General features: G+C 43.0%; 2 protein-coding genes across 2 annotated transcripts in view; both read right to left on the reverse strand.

Moving 5' to 3' along the window:
• Positions 1 to 6: 6 nt before the first annotated feature.
• lhx4 (LIM homeobox 4) lies at positions 7 to 8589 on the reverse strand. Its single transcript, XM_062395752.1, is given in 8 exon segments — positions 7 to 463; positions 465 to 568; positions 571 to 714; positions 1595 to 1766; positions 2305 to 2459; positions 3076 to 3278; positions 4821 to 4992; positions 8389 to 8589. Coding segments are annotated over 8 exon segments (1164 nt in total). The 5' UTR covers positions 8468 to 8589; the 3' UTR covers positions 7 to 328.
• A 9329-nt stretch (positions 8590 to 17918) lies between these two features.
• qsox1 (quiescin Q6 sulfhydryl oxidase 1) overlaps positions 17919 to 21132 on the reverse strand; it is a 30386-nt gene continuing 27172 nt past the window's right edge. The window contains exons 12-13 of the mRNA XM_062394946.1: positions 20271 to 20432; positions 17919 to 19824 (exon numbers count right to left, since the gene is read on the reverse strand). Of these exons, the coding sequence (XP_062250930.1) occupies positions 19022 to 19824; positions 20271 to 20432 (965 nt within the window). The 3' untranslated portion in view covers positions 17919 to 19021. The remainder of the gene's footprint in view (positions 19825 to 20270; positions 20433 to 21132) is intronic.

The following is a 21132-nucleotide window of genomic DNA, read 5'->3' on the forward strand; positions in this document are numbered from 1 at the left end:
TTTTGGGGGAGGACGAGACAATATTACCTCCCTGCGAGTGTAGTTCCACCGACATATTGAAATCCATTCTCATTTTCAGAGAGTGAAAGAACAAAATAAAGTCGTGTGATACAGTGTTGTGTCGGCGGAGCTTCTCGCTGCTTTCCTCTGGACGGACCCATCTGGACCCCGGGCGGTCGCACCTCACTGAGGAGGGACTGAGAGTCACACTTCTTCTCTTCCTTCTGTCTCTTCACCTGCATCACATTAGTCTTGGAGGGTGAAAGAAAGAATGTAAAAAAAAAAGCCTTGTGAGTCTGTTTTTCGTTTTCTGCCCGATGTTCGAGCCTCAAAACTGGGAATGGTCCATCTCGTCCAGCCACGAGGCCGGGCTGGTGGGGAAGTCCGGGTAGCCCGTACTGCTGCCTGTCGAGAGGTCCGAGGTGGGGCCCCCGGCCATGGCCCTCAGAGCCTGCCCCACCCCGCCGGCGCCCCCCTGCAACCACCAGACTGTCCATGTTGAAGCCCAGGTTGTTGAGGAGAGGGGTGTGGCCGGACAGAGAGGTGATGGAGGAGGGCGACTGGGGAGTCCGTAGGGGCTCCCTGCTCGGATGTCGTGGTAAGGCTGGCCCGCCGCGTCCACCGAGAAGCCCCGTTCAGCACCACGCTGCTGGTCATGTCCCCGACGCTCCGTAGAGCCGTTGGTGTGGCCGAGGTCGGACAGGACCTGGTCGTCTGCGGATGAGACACCATCACTTAGCACGGGTAAAAAAACTGTGACACATCAACAGTGCTGTCAACTATGTGGGCATTATATACTTGTTGTATTTCAATACGGTTAAGTGCTTTTATGAGAGAGTTTATAGTGGCACCGTTACGTTGGTTTCATGGAGCTGCAGTAAGTGGAGCAGGCTCTTGATAAGCATGTCAGTGTTTGCTGGTGTGAAAGGAGTGCTTTACATTCTTCACTAACAATGGGGCTCTGTATGTGTGTGTGTGTGTGTCATTACTGCGGCACACAACAGTGGTTTGAATCTCTCCCCTCTCCATCCCACATTTGGCTTCAGTAACAACAAAGCCCCAAAAGCACTTTCTCTCTAATTGACTAAAAGCCTCACATACTTTATGGAGTTTCTGTCACCACGTTTTCATTTCTCATAAAAATGGCCTTCTCTTTGGAAGTGGCTTGAAGACTTTTACGACCACCCAAAACTGGCTTCGCAAACGTTAAATAACACAGAGATGTCTGAAACGCTGGTTGCGTCCCACTAAGGGCCTCCTCTCTTTTCCTATCAGCTCCATCATGGGGACGAACGGAGGCAGGAGGATGTGTGAGGGAGGTGCCACCGGTAGGCTTGAGGGGAATGCGAAATGAGAGTGCCATTTTGGATTTGCCTGAGAACGCCACAGCGCATTTAGCAACGCCGGGAGACAAATGAGACGCTGCGAAAAGACATATTCAATCGCCTCTGCACTCTTGTCATTTAGCAGCTTGTAGGCTCCTTTAATCCCATTAGAACAACAGCATGACTGACGATTCCCTTTCAGGAATCTCTCTCTCGGGCAATAACAGGTATGCACTGGGTTGAAGTTACTATCCACACGGAGTTCGTACCTCTGAAGCTCAGCTCGCTGTCGCTGAGGCCTGCGTCGTCAGCCGAGCTCTCCTTCTCCACTTTGGCTCCTCCTCGGCTGCGTTTGACACTTTTATAAAACTGACTCCAGCGATGTCGACCTGCGTCTTTCTTCAGGCGCTTCTCCTTTGCTCGTCGGTTCTGGAACCAAACCTGGCAGAGATAATAATAGTTGTTATTAACTAATAATAATGAAAAGCATTGTAATTCAAAGCAGATGGTATTCCACCTAAAATTAATTATCTGAAACTTTTTTCACAATACTTCACATCTTGGTCTAAATTAACTGATTCTCAACAAATGTCCTAATATCAAGCATCTGGCATCATTTTTAAAGTCAAATTTCATCGCTTTATGTTTTTGTTATTATACGATCTAAAGGCCTCAATATCAGAAGCCTGAATGTTTTTTATATAATCTTAACTTATATTTAAACAGCCAGATAAGAAATTTAATTATTCTTTGATTAATCAATCAAATTAAGATTTATAGGTGGAGATGCAGATTTCTCATTTTAAACACAAACAGAGAGAAGTGGCCTAAACTTGTCCTCATATCATGTAAACCTAAAATGTCTGTCATACAGCTCTCCTGCTCTGAGTAAATTAATTTTTTTACTATAATGCAGATTATTCAGGTCTTTTTCAGGAGTGAAGATGTGTGCCGTTGTCTGATGAACCAAACTCTCTACCTGCACGACTCTCATGTCTAGTCCCGTCTCGGAGGACAGCTGCTCTCTGACGTGGCGTGCTGGCTTCGGCGAGTTTTTGTAGGCACTTTTGAGGGTCTCCAGCTGCTTGGCGGTGATGGTGGTCCTCGGTCGCTTGGTCCCCGCCTCCGAGTCGTCTAAAATAACACCATCACAAGTGTGAGTGACTTCTCCTCGCATTCGTCTCACGGCCCTATAGCTGGCAGTGGCCCTCAGCCTTTGCGTGGACTGTGTGTGTGTTAGATGAAGTGAATGGTCACGTGTGGAAGTGTATTATTGTCCTTGTGCATCTGTCACCCCCCCCCCCACCCCACCCCACAGCAGAGGACATAAATCTACTCAGTGCCAGAGGAACGGAGTTATTGAGGCCGCAGCGTAGGAGAGCATTGCTTAACTTTACATAATCAATCAGACATGTGAGGATATCTCAAAAGAGAGGGAGGGAGACGACACACACATACACCCACACACACACACACACACACACACACACATATACACAGATGATAAACAACATGGATCCACTGGTACTGAAGTGTGTAAGCTTTGGCTTTATCTCTCATGTCCTCTACTGTGATACTACAGCTGCCTGGTGTTGTTGAGTCAAGTTTCAATGTCCAGCCACTTCTCTGTGACTGTGTTGTTAAAGCACAGGCCCCAGAGTGAGCCATGAATACCTTAACAATTATTTTCAATTGGCAGGCCGATTATTAACATGTTTCATTTGACATTCTGGATCCTTGCAGCGCTTACCGTTTTGCTTTGCTGTTTCATAATCCACCTTGCACACCAGCCTCCCGTCCTCCATGAGGTAGAACTCGTCCCCGGTGGCCAGCTGCCGGCTGCACATGATGCAGGCGAAGCAGTGCAGGTGATACACAAAGTCCTGCGCCTTCCGCACAACCTGCGTCGGAGGGATCCCCTGTTGGCATGATGCACATTTTGTTCCGAAGCGCCTGCAGGAAAACACGGAGGAGAGGAGAGGTGCCGTTAGAAAATGTGATGCAGGGCAGACTGGCATCCTTCTGCCACACTCACATCCAATACACAAGCTGATAGAGACGATGAGACCGAGCCAGATTAAAATTTCACACGCTAGACAGGTATTTCTTCAGCTGCAGCCAAGAATGATGGCAAAGTGTCTGTGTTAATAGAATCTCCAGCTGTTGTGCTGGGAAACATCAGCACTGGAATGCATTTCTGTTAACGATAGACCTGTCCGCAGGTTGATGGATGGAGAGGATCAATGCACTGTGTTGGTGTGTGTGTGTGTGTGTGTGTGTGCGTGTGTGTTTGTGTTTGCATGTTTATGTGTTTGCAGATGAAGTACTGAGAGCTAAAGAGGAGGAGGAGGAAGAAGAGAAAGAGGAAGGGGTAGGAGGTGGGTTGCTCACAGTAAACACACCCTGAGGAGGACCAATAAAGCACTGACTCAGGAGAGGTTTTAAATCACACAACCAACCCACAGAAATAAAAAGAGCAAGGTGAAGCCTACAAATCACTGCCAGGAAGCCCGCGCCAGTGAATCTGTGTGTCTGTTTGTGTGTGTGTGTGTGTGTGTGTGTGTGGATGTGTGTGTCCCAGCTTGTCCCTCACCACAGTATGTATAGCCTACATGCAAACGCCCCCCTGCTCTCCCCAGGGTCGGCTAACAGAGTTACCTCTCGGTGAGACTCCGGAGCTCTTTAGGTCTCATTCAAGCTCGGAGCATTAAAACCTTTCAAACATGATTTAGTAAAAAGCTTGGAACTGCTGATCCTGCTCTGGATAAAAGTCAAACTCAATTTTCCTCTGTAATACCTCAGAAATCCAATCCTTCCAAAAGAAAAGAGAAAGGAAAGATAAAGAAAGAAAGAAATAGAAAGATAGAAAGAAGATGACACAAATGTTTGCACTTGCTTTTGAAGTTCTCTCATGTCAGGAGGTAAAACACGCCACTACAATTTGAATTATGTGAAGTTTGCTAACAAAATATACTGGAATTTTAAATTAATTAGCGTAGCCCCGCACGGTGGTTCATATGTAATATATAAAAATATAGAGATAATGGCATCAATTTGTGATTATGCAGTAAAATGTAAACAATTAGATAAACACAAAAAATGTATTTATCTCGGGTAATAAATATTAAATATCACCAAGCACAAGATTATTAATTTATCAGTCTGCTAAAGTTAACACATTTGACTTGTGTAAGATATAAATTAGCAACATTGATTCAATAGCAATGTTCTCTTGCTACTATAAAACCACACAGACAGATTTAAGTATTTAATATTGACAAATTATCTATATACTTTGCTATAATTTTTCAACCTGTTTCAGCACAGTTAGAGGTGAAAATGACCAAATTGCTAATTTCACGTGGTTCAATTTGTTTGGATTTCATGGAATAAAATGTCAGATTTCTCTCCGAGTTGAGGAAGATAGATCAACATATTTTCAACAAAATAACACAGCGACAGTGAAGCAGGGCAGAGAGAGAATAAACTACTGACTTGAAGAAGTCCTCTTTGCAGTAGACGCCTCCTGCTCGGGAGAAACACTTGTCCGCCAGCGGAGTCTGGCAGTCGGCGCATTTGAGGCACTTGGAGTGCCAGTGTCTGTCCAGCACCTTCAGGATGAACTTGTCCAGGATGTGTTGGCTACAGCCGGCACACTGAGGGATCTCTGCGGGGACACAGCACCGGCACAAGGTCACACTCAGCGAGCACAAGAACACACCGCTCGGACATTTTCCCGGATATCTTCCGTTTTTATCAACGCGTCAAACAACAAGAATTTCACATCATGCTCCCAGTGCAAAGAGGGTGAATATAAATCACACTGAAATGTTGGTAAACCGTGATGCGCAATTAAAACTGCAGGTTTTTCAGACACAACATTTTACAATATCCGTGTTATTATATTTGTAATAATACCAAGAGACACATCAATACTTGTCTGTCAAGATATATTTTAAAACAGTTATTTTTATTCTCGAGGTTTCTTTTATTTCTCAACCTACCTTTTTTTTATTATGTATTTATTTTGATTGTAAATTGTTTTGTTTGTTTTGTTTTTCTGCTGGATCTGAATTCGTCTCCTCACGGTTTCAGAGCAGATGTGGTGTCAGTGAGCAGGTGAGAAAAATGCTGGAATCAGGTTCGAGGCCAGATTACATTTCGTTTTTGTCCGTTTTAAAACCACAGCAGCAGCAGCAGCAGCAGATCACATGTGCACACGCAGGGATCATACTGCACCCAGCTCCGATTCTCTCACTCTTGATCGTAAAGCAGTAAAAGCCAAAGCTACAGTTAAAATTCAGATTTCTAAATATTGTTAATCTGAAACAAAATGCACATCTCCTATTGGAGCCCAACCTTTGATTACTTAGTACATTTAAATAATAACGATGGCCCAAGTACAGATTCTTATTTATTTGATCGACACTGAGTTTGTGAATTTTGTCACGATTGAATATATAATTACTACTGTATTTACAGAGAACCAAACCATGATTGTTGCAATGACAACTTTTTGTTTAAATTTTTTTTAAATTTTTTTTTTTTTTCTTCTACTTTTTCTTTCTTTCTTCTTTCTTTTACTAAATTCTTTCTTGATTTTTTCTCACATTTTTAGCCGCCTCTAGGTGAAATATTCACATCTTATCCGCTAATGAAAAATCATTATTTAGGAAAAGTGGCAAGAGCAAACGTCAGAGAACACAAACACACACACACACACACACACACACACACACACACACACACCCCCACACACACACAACCATCTTATGATGATGCAGGAGAAGCCTCGTTTTTAAGCTCATCAGATCATTCAGTCTCAGGTTAAGGCAGCGTGCCAGATTCCACATATTTTAAAATTGCCAGTTTAAGTTTATAAAATACAGGCTTTGTGGAAATCTTCTCTACAATCACTGCATTGCATTATTTTAATTTGGCACAGCACTAACTATAATCCAATTAATTTACATGTGTCAATTAGACCATGTGAAAATTAACAAATATGTAAAATCAGCTCATATTTTCATTATTTAAAAAAAACATAGAATGAAAAAATAACTTGCAGAGAAAAGTGACTTCGTGAAAACGTGACTACAGTTGCATATCGCCCCTGCTCAGAAACACCGGATCTGTCAGAGATGATAAAAGAAAGTGGAGGAAATCATTAGGGGATCTAAATATATCTGTGGCCGGGATTTTTTTAATGAGGGGATTTTTTAAGTGTCTGGACATAAAGTGGAGGATGGAGCCGAGCGAGGGAGCGAGACGAGTGGTGCTGAAAGGAAAGCAGCACGATTCTTGGCAAAGACAGAGCGTCCCCCGTCCAGCTCCTATGTGTGTGTGTGTCTCTGTGTGTGTGTGTGTGTGTCTCTGTGTGTGTGTGTGTGTGTGAGAGAGAGAGAGAGAGAGAGGGGGGGAGAGAGGGAGGGAGAGAAAGAGAGAAAGTAAAGCTCGTGTGGGTCTTCTTCATATCTCAGTATCTGTTGCCACCACTCTCCACTACTCATCACCTCCATCAATTCTTACCTTCTAACAAGATTTTTTTTTTTTTCAAATCTAGAATTAAAAAGTGCAATTCAAGCAACCTCTCTAAATCGTCAACAAATAAGTAGTAAACCCTTTACATCCAATTCTGCAGGTTAAAGCCTGTGTTGTCAGCACAGCTCTCTCTCCATGACATAAAATGTTTAGATTATTTGTCTCTTGTTTTATTTCCTGGAATAATCCAGGGTTAAATCCAGGATGGCTGCTGGCACTGCGGGGAGCTGAGTGGCAGGATCTTTATCCAATCTTTTAATCTGCCTCGATTTATAAAAATTAAAGAGCATAAGCCGACCACATAAAGGCTCTTTTCCTCTAGCCAGGTTTAAACACAACAGGCTGTGACTCACACATGACACATATCCCATCATATGTTTCATTATCATTTTTTTGTTATAACGAACAGACAACAGAAACGTGGATTAAAGAAAATACGATATGTCATTATAATAATATGATAATATGATATTAATAATGAATTTTCGATTATTTTGAGAAAATAATATGACAGAATTTACCCTTCATATTTAGATCTACCGGAATGAACAATTTCATTATCAGTCTTTTGAAATCTAGTTATTATCCTGCAGTATTATCCTATTTGATATTGGATTATTTTTGGGGAAGAAGCCTATTAGATTCGTTCCATCTGTATATTTTTCCCATTCGCATATAAATAATTAGGTCAGAGCAGAAATGTGTCCCATTGCACTTCTATGTTGTTTACACGATTATATTATAAAGGGTTATTCTCACCTTTAATCCTGGAAGATAAAGATTAGAATTGGTGATGATTATAAATATTTGGTCTGATCCTCAATAATAATAACTAATAATAATATAATTAATAATAATCATAATTTACACATCATATCTTTGCAACTCTAAAACATGGAAACACATATAGGCCTTGGTGAGAGACATTAAAACGGAGAATAAAGCGTATCACACGTGTACAAGCCTCAGTTGTGAGTGTCAGTCAAAGTCAGTGTGTGTTTGTCTGATGGGCGATGACAACTGTGTCTGATCTCATGACCATGCAGCCTCGTTTACAAATTAACAGCTGCCTGCATGTGCAGCTCCGTGGACACCAACAAGCTGACGAGGGGATGCAGCAAAGTTTGAGCTCGAATTAGAGGATAAAATAATAAAACAAATTCTAAAAATATATCCAAACAGAAATTATCTGTTTTTATTGCCATTTCTTGGGATGGGATGAATCACCGTGGCGCCTCTTTCTGCACTGACGAAATGTTTCAGCCTTTTGCAGACTACAGTGAGGCTGCACAGATACATTGCTAGTATCTATTTGTAAATATCGTTTCTAGCACCCGGACACACATCTGCATCACACACCACCAGTGGCCTGTACGTGACCATCTAAGACCGAGAGGTTCAGTGTCCTCATCTCCCCATCCTTGGCCGAGGAGACGAACCCCTCTCCTGCAGCAGGAGCAGCAGCAGCAGCAGCTCAGGCTGATAAACACTCACAACATGATGGTTTCAGAAAATGTCTTACGTTGCAGTGGCACTCCGAGAATCTCCGGTAAACTCTTCACAGGACTCTCTGTCGGTAGGACCGCCGCACTTTGCATCATCGTGATCCAAACCGGGAGACAAATGCACGCACATACACCCGCGACACGGTGGGCGCACACCCCTGTCCTGTCTCGTGGAAGAAAAAAAGTATGATGATGATGATGGTGGTGGTGGTGGTGGTGCTGATGCTGAGGCCTCTCTCTCCACTGTCCCGTCAAGCCTCCGTCCCCCGTGTTCTCTCGCTATTCCCGGGATGGTGTCCGTGCCGCGCCGTGCCGAGCTGTTTTGGAGTGGATGAGCCAAGCTGCTCGTTCCATTCAGCGCTGCAGGGGCGGCTGGGCCTGACGTCACCGCGGCAGAGGCTCGCCGGGGGGCCAATGGGAGCGCAGGAAGAGGAGGCCCCCGAGGGCGGAAAGCATCTTCCATAGGTGTAGGAGGGGATGAGGAGGAGGAGGAGAAGGAGGAGGAGGAGGAGGAGGAGGAGGAGGAGGAGGAGGAAGAGAGGCGTCTACAACATGGTGTATGAAAATGTCTCCGGAGAGGCGGGACCTTGTTCCTGTGGAGACCATAAATAGCTGACTGCAGTGGCTCTCAGAGGGGGCCCCGGGGCCAGCAGGGTTTCCACGTTTGCAGCCAGGAAAATGAGGGACAGTTTCATTTTCACTTTTATTTATCTTCTTGGAAATTATCAATGAGGAGGATGAGCAGATTTCACAGCTATACTCGATTTATGTACTTGAAATTCCCTTCAGCAAACACACACGCACACTAAATGGGAGTTTAATGGCTGATCAGCAGGTGGGATGATGATACTGACATATTTCACTGAATTAAATGCATTGAAGTCTGTTCATGCTGGTGTACGGATGTCAAATTAAAAGCCCACATGGCCAAAATAGTTTTGGCCCAGATTTGGTCCACACTGTCACACTGTCATCCGGCCCACGTGCCGCCTGAGTGATGCCACTTTGGTGGTCTGCTCCTGTTTGCCAGATCTGGACCACAAGTAAGCCTCAACAAGAAGGCGCCAAGATTCATGGCCCTAGTTATTGTTGTGCTATTCAAGCCATATCCACCATTTACCATGGGCCACTTTAGGTTCAGATCTAGATTACACCTATAGAGCCCGTTTGTTTTGGGATATTTGGGCCACTTTAGTCTCACATCCATTCATCTGGGCCAGAAGAGGCCCAGAGGTGCCGCTTCATTGCCTGAAGTGGCCCACATCTGTATGAGGGGCCTCTTTAAGAAAGCTGTCATCACCACCAACAATCCTCTAGTCTAGGCCCAAGTCGCAGTGCAAAGATTCCACAACCTGTCACACACAGGAGCAGCAGTGAGACCACTCGAGGACGTGTGATTGGACACATGTCTGAGTCACAAACACAAACACTTTCACCTGCGTGACGAGTCTCCTGGGCCGTGGCCCGGCATGCAGTGCGGCTGCAGCAGCTGGATCCCTCTCTCTCAGTGACAGGTAGGATTAGGAGTCTGGGGCGCAGTCCTCCTGACACTGTTCATTTCAGAGCCCATCGTCTGAGGCTGCTCTGCCGGATAAGATATTCCCCCCGGAGGGCCGCTAGTTCAAGCTAGATGAACTCAATCTTCGCTTTCAATTTACTTCAAGCGTGGAAAGAAAAGCAGAGAGTGGCTCGTCCCCTCCGCCGCAGGTCCGCCTCCGAACCAGGTTGTTTCCATCCACAGAGTCCGCGTGCACGAGTCCCAGGTGACGCACCCTCACGGCTCACAAGAGTACATACAGACACACGGCTGATACAGAACTGACACTCATTACAATTTGAGAAAATATGTGGTTCACTTATTTAATATTATTCCAATTTATCAGAAAATATGTCAGTTTTTAAGCTTAATTGCTGCAATAGTAATAATGAAAATAATGGTTTTAGATTTTAAAGTAAATCTATGGTAATTTTTTAATTGGGAAGCATTTCCACTAATTTATGATAAAATTAGAAATAAATATAATGTAATACAGAAAAATGTATTAAATGATATAATCAAACTAGCAATACGTTCAAATCTCAGCAAACAGTAGAAAATGACAAAAAATGAATGTGTCTGGACACTGAGATAATCTGCTCTGGGAAATAAATTAAATAAGGCAACAGTCGGCACTTTCTCCTGTACATTAAGCTGATTTATCCTCCTATCTTTAAACAATTTATTCCATTGTTCCACACCGTTTACAAAGGCCTATGGACCTTTTATATACTGTAAAGGGTATGGATCCACAATCCCTTAATCCTAGTCTGTGTGGTTATTGTTTCACATGTAATTTAGTCAAATGAAAGTGCCCATCAAGCAGATTAAAAAAAACTAGTCTATGGAACATTACAGGAATTTTATTCAACCGATTCAAAGCAGTGCCCAGACCAGGTGTCCCATCCATCCATCCATCCATTCATCCATCCATCCATCCGTGAACGCGTGGCAAAGGAAATCATCTGGTCTTACTTTATTTTCATTATACACTTTTCCCCTCAAGATCATTCAATTTATTCAGCAATTCAATTACTCTGATTGTTGATATCGAGACCCCGCGGCTGCCCTGGAAAACAGCGCAGATAAAAATGCTCTTAACTTGTCAGCAAAGGGCAACACAATTAGAATAATTGACGGATGCAAAAAAACGCAGAGAGAGAAATGACGTGAGCGCGCACATCTGGTTTAGTGGGACGCTAAATGATAACATTTAATCGTTAAATGAGATGGCGAAAGAAATGCTGGACCAAAATAATCTGCATCTGTTTTACGCAGATCTTTTTAAAAAAAAGAGTTGCATAAGATGATAAGAAAATATCTACAACAATAGATTAAGAAATGCAAAAATACGTTTTAATGTTGCTATCACGGATCCAGATGTTTGGTATATATATATATCTTAATTTGATAAACCATAAACAATGGAAGGAAAGAAAAGACAGTGGAGGAAAAAAGCGGATGATTATTATAATAATGCAGTGAGAGAGGTGACATGACGGATCTTTGTCTAAAAGATGCCCCTGTGAGATAAAGAAATGCTGCAGAGGAAGCAGCTCGGGCAATAACTCAAGCAGAGGGCGACTCCTCGGCCACCGCCGTTGACCCAGCCACCTCTAATTAGATCTAATATTTCAGTGGACCGGTTCATTCTGCGATTCACAGATCCATCTAACACTTAGCACGACAGTCAGAGATACACAAGCACATCCATCCACCCAAGGTGAGCAGGGGGGACAGGTGTGCGTCGCCCTGCTCAGATACAATAACACTGGGGGTTCGTGCAGCAGGCCTGAATCGCAATGAGCCAAAACACCAAACATTCACTTGATTGGATTTATCATTATCTTTTCTGAGTTCAAATTCAAGGTTTATGCATCAATCTTCAGCACATTACACAGATGGAACCACTGACACACAAATATGATTACACATCCAATAAGCACAAGAGCAAAAACACCTCACAGATGGGGACAAAACTTCCAAACTGACAATAATCCAATTTTAAGTGTGTGCGTAAATTGCTGTGAATTCACTGCACACGTGAGGGTTAAAAAGAAAATGCATTACATATATTTATTAATACACGTATATATCGTCAAAAGATTGATATAGAGCATCATCGTGCACACCTACCTAATCACCGCAGCTCAGCGGTCAGTTTAAGGCACATCGTCTCTCTCCTCTTCCTCCTCCTCCCCCTCCTCTTTCTCCTCTGCTTCTCCTCCATGCCGCTGATGCTCGCCTCAGCAGGCTGAACCGGAGCTTTCACAGGGACAGCGGCAGCAGCGGCGGCGGCCAGTCGTTCGGTCCATACTCCCATTCACTGGCAGAGAAGCACCATTACCCAGCAGTGGCACCGCGCGTCCCTCACCGTTCGGTCCGGAGGCAGGAGAGGGACAGAGAGAGCGAGAGAGGCAGAAAAAGCGAAGGGGGAAAAAAAAAAACCCCGGGAGAGAGCGCGGAGGAGAAAATTAAATTGCATTTGGGGGGCAAATTCTATTAGGGAATAGTTATTGTCTCCTGACAGCTCCTGTCCATTTGGGTAATTAGTGGGAGAGATTGGTTGAACAAACGAAAAGCTATAGCCGTCAGAAATGATATTTTCCAATTCCCTGATTGAACCCGACCCCGTCGAGCTGACACGAGGCGGTAATAGGCTCGTTAGACTCAAATAACTAGAACCAGTTCAGCCAGTGCGACTGATGAGCAACTGAGATTCAGATTCAATAATAACTGGACAGAGGTGGCTTCTTGTTTTATTAAGATGCACAGGCAAGGCTTCTAAAGGCTGCACTTTTCACAGACACTACACTCTTCTAATTATTTTAAAATAAACAATTACAATTTTTTAACTATGGGGTATTTTTGCAGGAACCTCTGGGCAGACGTTTTGTGACTTGGTCCAGATGTGGTCATGCCCGCAGCTCCACGGTCAGGTGCTCCAGGCCCTCCTGACTTTGACGTTGGAAGGCCTGGAGAGCAGATCAGTGTAAGACTGAATATATAACCAGTAGCCAAAGCTTAGATGTAAATCAGTCATAGTTGTACAAACTTTTTGTTTTTATCAGTGTTACTAATGAGCAATGATACAGAAATGTGGCTCTGAAAACATATAATTAAATAAACCCCTTTAGAATTTTTCAGAAATCTCCATAAGGAAATGTGGATTTAAAAAAATGTTACCCATGTAATCCAGATCATATTACAATTTTCAGTTGGAGTTTAGTAAAATTAAAAATGTAAATGAAACAGAAATAAATCCAATTAGATTTTATTTGATAGCCCATTTTTACAAGCATTGCTTGTTTTTAACAATTTGTAGAAGGTGTGACATCCTCTCGGGAACATGCAATAAGATGTCACATGCAGCAAAGCACATCAACAAAATCCCAATATTCTAAACATTCATAAACTATAAATATATTTTTGCTATTTACATTTAAGGCAGAGGTTTAAATCAAATGACCTCTTTTATTACAACCAACTGACATGAACTAAAAATGTGTTCAAAACCCTTTTCATTACCTCTGGATCTCGATCCGACCCGGAGTGAATCTTCCGTTAAGTTCAGTGACGGGAGCGGTGTGAGCTGAGCGAATTAAAACAATGTGACTGATAAGTGTTGGATCCACTCCAGCTTCATTACACAAACACTTCCTGTAAACTATATACACACTGACTGCGGAGGAGGGGGGGGGGGGGGGGGACCAGAGATATGGGCAAACAGAAGCAAAGGTCAGAGTTGTGCTGAACTCAGAACAGTGCAGCCGAGGTAAAGCTGATGATCAAGGCCTAAATGTAGTTGATAGGAGGTTATTGATTTACTGGGGTTTCCCTTCCTCCCATACAACTCTCTGCTGGGCACTGATTAACTGTGAGGACTTCCAGTTGGCTACAACCCACCCCCCCCCCCCTCCCACAACTCCCCTCGGTGCACAGACAGCAGCCGACACACTGACACTATGGTGTGATGAGATGTTTGGGAGATGAGCAGATGAGCGTCCACATGAAAGGGGGAGGGACCGCAGCAGTAAAATGAGATGGATCTGACCCTACTTGACTCCTGCCTCTAAAAGGCTGAATGTTTAAAACCTAAAGGGGACCTGGCTTAGTTTTTTCGTAATTTATTCAGCACCCCCCCCCCCCCCCCAACACACACACACACACCACTTCTCCCTCTGTCCACAGCAGGGAAGCTTTATAGTATTATTAAAGTCTGGAAGGGAGATGACACAAAAATGCATCAAGGCCCGCCTGCATTTTAATATCAATACCGGAGGGGTAATAAACATCGAGGCAGGGAGCACGCAGGAGAGAAGCGACTATAAAACCCCACATTGTCTAATTTATGGAAGACAACAACAGGGCAGCAAGGTGAGGTTTTTACCCTTCACAGCACAACAGTGTGTCAGTGCACAACATCTATCCCACACAACAATCCACGCACATCCCACAAAGTTTTGTGGAAAGTTTACAAGCAAGTAGTCAGGTCCTTTTGAGTGAGGGAGCTGGCACGTAGCTGGAGGGGTGATGACAAACTGGATGATTTCCTGATGGTTTCACTGAAGTGAGGCGGAAACACAAACGCTAAGACAAAACAATCCTTAAAAGGTCCGTGTGGTAGTTCTTCTGGAGCTTTCAGTCAGTGCACTTCACGGATATCATTTCTATTCCTTGTTGAACACATCTTCAAAGTTCATTTTGAGCCTAGACAGAGAATAAAGTCATTGTAATAGAAACAAAGTAAGACTGTGATCTTTACCTCCAACAGCGTAGACATGTTCCTAAAGGAAAAATCAAGCCTTTATTAGAATCAGACGAGGTAAGGTGCCGAAGCAAACAAATGCAGATGCTCCTGTAGGGCAATTAACGTTTAATTGCAGATGTGTGACATAACTGTTTTGTTTGTTTGTTTTTATTTCTGCTCAAGTTATTGAATTTAATGCATGTATGTCGTATTTTTTGTAATGCAATAATGTGATATTTTAAGGCACAGTGTTTATTGTATGTAATATAAGTAATAATTTGTTATTATACAAAATGTACCCACAGTTTTGTGGACAAGATAAATGAGGATCCAAAAGGACACACACTGAGTCACTGAACCATTTGATGAAAGTCATTTTTATGCTATTGATGTTATAGCTGAGATTTTGGATTAACAAGTTGGTCAACGTTCTCCATCATCATCTTCAGAACATCAAATGATGTGATATCTCTTGGATCAGTGATGGTCATGTTCCCTCCAGTAGAGTCCAGACATTTCTCCAATACACACTAAGCAGCTCTGAAGCTCAAAGTTGTTTGCAGTTGCTGTTCTGTTGATGAGGTTTAAGCCGGGAGGCAATTAGCTTAGCTTAGCATAACGACTGGAAACTGGGAAAAAAGATGAGCCAGTTCTGACCAAAGAAATCAGCCTATAGGACCCTTTAAAGCTCAATAATTAAATGTATATTATATCTTGGTTGTTGAATTGCTATAGAAGGTGGAAAGTACGGGGGGGGGGGGGGGGGGGGGGTACAATTTGTGACCGAGCAAATATCACAAACGTCTTTTATCTACTCCACAAATATCCTTATGAATCATTATATTCTTGTTTTTATTATTTTATTTTTGTGGTTGTTGATTTTTACTTTACAATCTCCACTTTGTCATATTGGACTTTTATGTTTTGGTATTTCATTATTTTGACTTTTACTTTATATGGTTCTGCATTTTCACTCCTGTGTGATACTTTTTTCTTAATTCTGTCACTTAATTCTGTCTCTATTTTGTTCATTCCCAGCACGAGAGGTGATTTAATTAACAGTTTAACAGTTTAACAGTTTCTTGATGCTTTCATTCATTTGTAAATTTAATCTGATTTGCTGCTAGTAAAATCAAACAAAACAGATTCGGTTTCTGCATTCAGATGCATTAAACAGCTCTGATTGTGTTTTGGTTTGGATTTGAAGCCTCTTGTCCTCAGTGTGAACCTCAGCCTTGGCAAAGTAGCAGACAGATATTATATTGCTGCCAACTTCCTTATTAACCATCTTTAGTCCGAACCAGCAGAACACTTGCAGCACATTGAGGCTCAGGGCACCTGATGAGAGGACTTCTGGGTAGTGAGGAGCACGAGGCATCGCTCCGATCAGGTAACAAACACAGGTTAACAATAAAATCAGATGTGGCAGAAAAGTATTTAAACCACAAAGTTATTATGGATTCAAGCAAAAGAAAAATTCTATGAGCTTTTCCCAGTTTCTCAATGGTCCCTGTCCCGACTTTCAGCAAAGGTAGGTAATAAATGATGGGGCAGATATAACGAAACAAACAGTAAACAAACACCAAAAGTTTTAGAAGGGCACATAAGAATAACAGCCCGCCCTGATATTAAAATTTGTCTCATGATTTAATGGATAATATTTGCAAAAGGAATAAATAACAGACAGAAGTTTCCCTGTGACAAACTGTGCTTTTTCTCAATTCATTCTGGCAATTATAGCATGTCATTCAGGGTCTAATTCAAAGCATGGGAGAGTTTGATTAAGTCACATAACCACAGCTGCTCAGCCTTGATGCTCCTCTGCTTTAATGTGGGGCTATTAATCAACCTATTGTGTGTGTGTGTATTTGTGTGGGTGTGGGTGTGTGTGTGTGTGTGTGTGTGTGTTATTAGAAGAATCGACTGCCTTAACTCAAGTATTCAACCATCAAATCCTGTCTGACGTGGTTTGGATAAAGATATGAAGTGGCATTTAGGATGAAGTTGTGTGTCTGTGTGTGCGTGACAGGATTTGCGTAAAGGTAAAGGGGGCAGGAGTTAAAGGGATTCCAGCCCCCGTTCCAGGAACCTCAAAGCTCAAGATCAAGAGCTTGTTGTCCCTCAGATGGGCCCGTCGTAATCTGGACAACATCAAACCCCTCACCCTCTGTCCGTCCATCTTTCCATTCATCCATCTCACACACCGCTGCGTCTTGCATCCACCTGACCTGACGCCCTCCGCCTATACTGTTGCTCCCCTCCCCGAAAAGAGCCAACCTCCAAGTGTGTGAGGAGGGAAGAAGCCCCACGAAAGCCGATTGCGTTTTAATAAAGTTTATTATCTGCAGGGAGCTAATCCTCAAGGGTAATCTCTCCCCTCTAGTCCTAAAGGAAAGCTGGATTACTCACTTGCTATAATCCCAATGAAATTGTTAGGATTTAGCTTGCGCTGCACAGCAGATGGCAACAGGCTTTTTCCTTCAACCTTGGATGCGTTAACCCCCCCCCCCCCCCCCCCCCATTATGCATGCAACACCCTGCTCCTCCTTGCCTCAAGTCCTGACGTCATGAGCAAAACAAAAAACATGCATGAATTTGTTATTCTCAACTCTGGGGGGGGGGGGGGGGGGGGGGGGTAAAAATATTTTGATTTCAGACATTTTCATCCAAAGTGATTTATAATGGAGGCACTATAATGTTTGGAGAGATCGAAATGATAAGACAAAGTGAAGGAGATCAGATAAAAGTCCAAAGTAAGTGCTAGTTAGTCATGTTAGTGTGATGGAGGTGTTGGGAGAGGAGTTAAGTTTCAATGGAGATTCTGAAGATGATTCACCACTTAGGAACCAAGGCCAAAAATAGTCTGGACTGGGATTCGCCTGAGTGCAGGGATCACAAAGCCAGTCCACGTTCCTTGTAGGAACACAATGGCTAAGAAGGACCATATGTGTGTGTGATTGAGCTTGTGGATGCAGACACAGAAGTTGGCCTGTAAGCAAGCATCAGAGGGTAGCAGGTGGAGGTCAGTGTCCATGCTTTTGGACCATTGGACCTAAGGAAGTATATGTTTCGCAAAGAGAAGGGGCCTAGCACAGAGCTTTAGGTAACCCCTTTTCTGAAGATGATGGCTATCGACATTTGTTCTTGCCATAAAACAGTCCAGATATTACAGAGGTTTAACTCTTCTCTATAAAATCCATTATTTCCAGCACACCTTACCAAATTAGTTTTCAATAACAATCGCACTGAAAAAGCACGAGTCCTTATCAAAAATAATTTTATTGATTCAGACAGAAGCAGTGAGGCAAACAGAAAAACACAGTGATGGTCAGCACAATCTTCACATCGTGGACACCAGTCAAAAACAAATCCTGCTTATTTTAAAACCTTGTCCAGGGTGAACATATGCATCGCTCCGCAACACTTCATAAACAACACCAGTAGCTGTCGTGTAGGCTCAGCAGTGTGATGTCATTAGCAAAGACGTGATGTAAAACTCAGTGTAATGTAGACCTACTCAAAGGAGCTGAAGAACAAAGGGCTGATCAGCTATTCTCCGGAGAACGCGACTTAGCACATTCTGGTCCAGTCACAGTATTCAACAAACACTCACATAGAGTTTAGGTGATGGGATTGTGCTTTTGCCATCCCATTACTTAACAAAACTCACAGAAAAGTGACAGTCATCTTAAAACTGTAATTTAAGATCATTACTTTTGAAATCACCAAAAGAAAAATCACCCTTTTGAGAATTTAAATCCACTGATTTGAATATTATTTACATATAACTATTTACAAATGATTAGAGAAACTTATTTTTTTGGTCATAGCACAGAGTAGTAGGAGGCTTCCATAACTTCAATTACAAACAACAAAAACTAAATCTGTTGAACAACCTCCACCTCCCAAAGATGTATGATTATTGATTTATTTCATACAAATAAAAAAAATTATAAAATTCATTTCATCCTTCATTAGTGGTAAATCAAAATCAAAAAGCAAAATTTGTATCCTTAACTTATGCACAAAACCCAAACAGAAACCCACTCAAGGAAATATATGTGAACCACAGTCACAATGCTGCCTTCAGGCTCTGGAGGATGGATTAAGTGCAAGGATACATAACTCCCATGATTTTCAAAGATGTAAAAGATACTAATTTTCCCTTCCTCCTCTAGTTAGACACTTCCATACCATTCAGATGTCCCCGGCTTCTTTTGCCAAAGGTAACAGTTAAGTGGACCACCTTAAGAGGACTTTAATCTTGACACATCCCCTTACACTAACCCCAACCTTAGTCTACATGAACCTAATGAATGTTAATCATGGCTGTGACTCAGCTCGGATCTCGACACTCTCTGGTTCAGGGCAGGGATATTTTACTCCGCCGTAGCCTGAAGCGGTTTTTGTAGAACAGGTACATGGCGAGTAGACACATAAAGGACAGGAAGTAAAGAATGACACACAGGCTGATGTCCGCTTTGGAAAATCCGATGCTCAGCGTAGACATCCAGTCTCCCTTGTGTCTCGACTCCTCGCCAAAGTACTGGCCTGTCAGTTCTCGCTTTTGCTGCCACTTCCTATTCTGCCCCCCGTCCAGGTCAAAGTCGGACTCCATAGGCTGCAGGCCCACCATCCCAAGCCCCGCGTCCAGCTCCATGCCGAGCCCGAACACAGGCCCGGGCTCCTGCTCCACCTTCCTCTGCAGGGTGCGTTGTTTGACCCGGCTGGAGGCGGCCAGCAGCAGCGCCTTGGCCTTGTAGTGCTGGTTGACAAATGAGTCCAGATCCACAATGTCCTCCTGCGTGTCTCGCATCCTCATCCCCACAATGCTCGGCTTCTGGTGGGCCTGCTGCTGCCGTCGACCCATTTCAGGTTTGGCCCAAGGACTCGGCTCTGAGGGCTTGCTGCCAATCTCATCTGCTGCTGCCGCTCCCTCCGCACCTTCCTCCTCTTCATCTGTCACGGCTTCATCCAGCGGCTCCTCTCCCTCCTCTTCTTCTTCCTCCTCTTCTTGCACAGTGGGCTTTGCTGGAGGATGCATCATAAAGTCAGAGGCCTCCCTGGTTTTCCTTTCAACACGTTTCTGAGCCTCTAAAGCTCGCTGCTGGCTGGCGTGCTTTTCCCTCTGCTTTGTCAGGATCTGGCTTTCGTCTTCAAGATAGTCTGACAGGGAAAGGCAAATAGACACATCATTATTATTATTATACACATATTAGAGGAACTATCAGGCTTCGATGGGTTCGGACAGAATCGCTGAACTATATCTCTAATTTAGCTTTGACTTCATTTCACTTTGATATAACAAACTTTAAATATTATAGAATTTGAAAACAGAGTCACACATATGTGAATTGAGCAACAGATATATCTTCGACTGTTTTATTTTTGAAATAACAGATTTTTTGTATTTCACTTTCACTTGTCAATTAGATACTTTTGAGATGATTATTAGTAACTGAGCAACAACTGAATCATTGCTTATAAAAATATGTTAGAAAAGAAAAAAAAAAACACAGGTGCAGTTCATGATCATGAGGTAGGAGAAAGAAGCAAGTTTTTTGTAGTTTGGTAAAAAATGCATCAGACCTGAGCTTTTCGGAAACTGATACCTGTGAGGATGCTGTCGGAGGAGAAGTAGGACATGAGGAAAGGCAGCACCGTCTCTTGGCTCCACCTGTGGTCCCCGTTTTCCTGCACCGCATGGCAGGAGGGACACATTTCTGGTGAAGGCCACTGGATCTTTGGGAAGTTGGGGTCTTCAGTCAAAGCCCCTGGAGCGATAAACACAGAGGTAAGGTACAGCAGAGTTGTGACTGCTTCAGTACTGGAAGAAGTTCAAACAAACCAGGAGAGGGTTGGCGTGTGATTGAAAAATAAAAACCCCTGTATGGTGAGAGCCAGAATAATAAACCTGCTCTATTACTGATTTGTGCCTTTTTGTGCCTAAAATGTGTTTTACATCTTTACAAAAGAAAAAAGGACAAGTCCATCTTTATGGCACATCTACTCCATGACATCCGGGACAATATTGCATTTTGAGTTTATTCTGACACTTTACAGAACGATAAACATATGATAATTTCAGATAATATAACGTATTGCTATACACTAAATGTAGTCCTGATAGTTTATAAGGTGGACTCTAGGGAATCCATTCGGTGCTATGTGGACTTATTATACCATAAGAATGCTGTGTCAGGTAAAAATAGAATTTTACCTATTAGAAATTTATAATAGGTCTTGGAAAAGTTGTTTTTGAACACTCAACCTTGTGATTCAGTATTGTTTATGTTGTTCCGGATCTCCCTCCCTCTTTGTCTATTACAGCTGCATCAGTCTTCACAACTTATATGAGAAAACGTAACCGCACATCTCTGAGCTTCCAGTCAGCCGCTTCCTCTATTGTTGTTTCTTTTATCCTCCTTGTTGATGCGTTGACTTGAGGATGTAAGTGCTTTGAGGAGTGTGTGC

This window comes from Platichthys flesus, chromosome 9, assembly GCF_949316205.1.
Source record: "Platichthys flesus chromosome 9, fPlaFle2.1, whole genome shotgun sequence".
NCBI lineage: Eukaryota > Metazoa > Chordata > Actinopteri > Pleuronectiformes > Pleuronectidae > Platichthys > Platichthys flesus.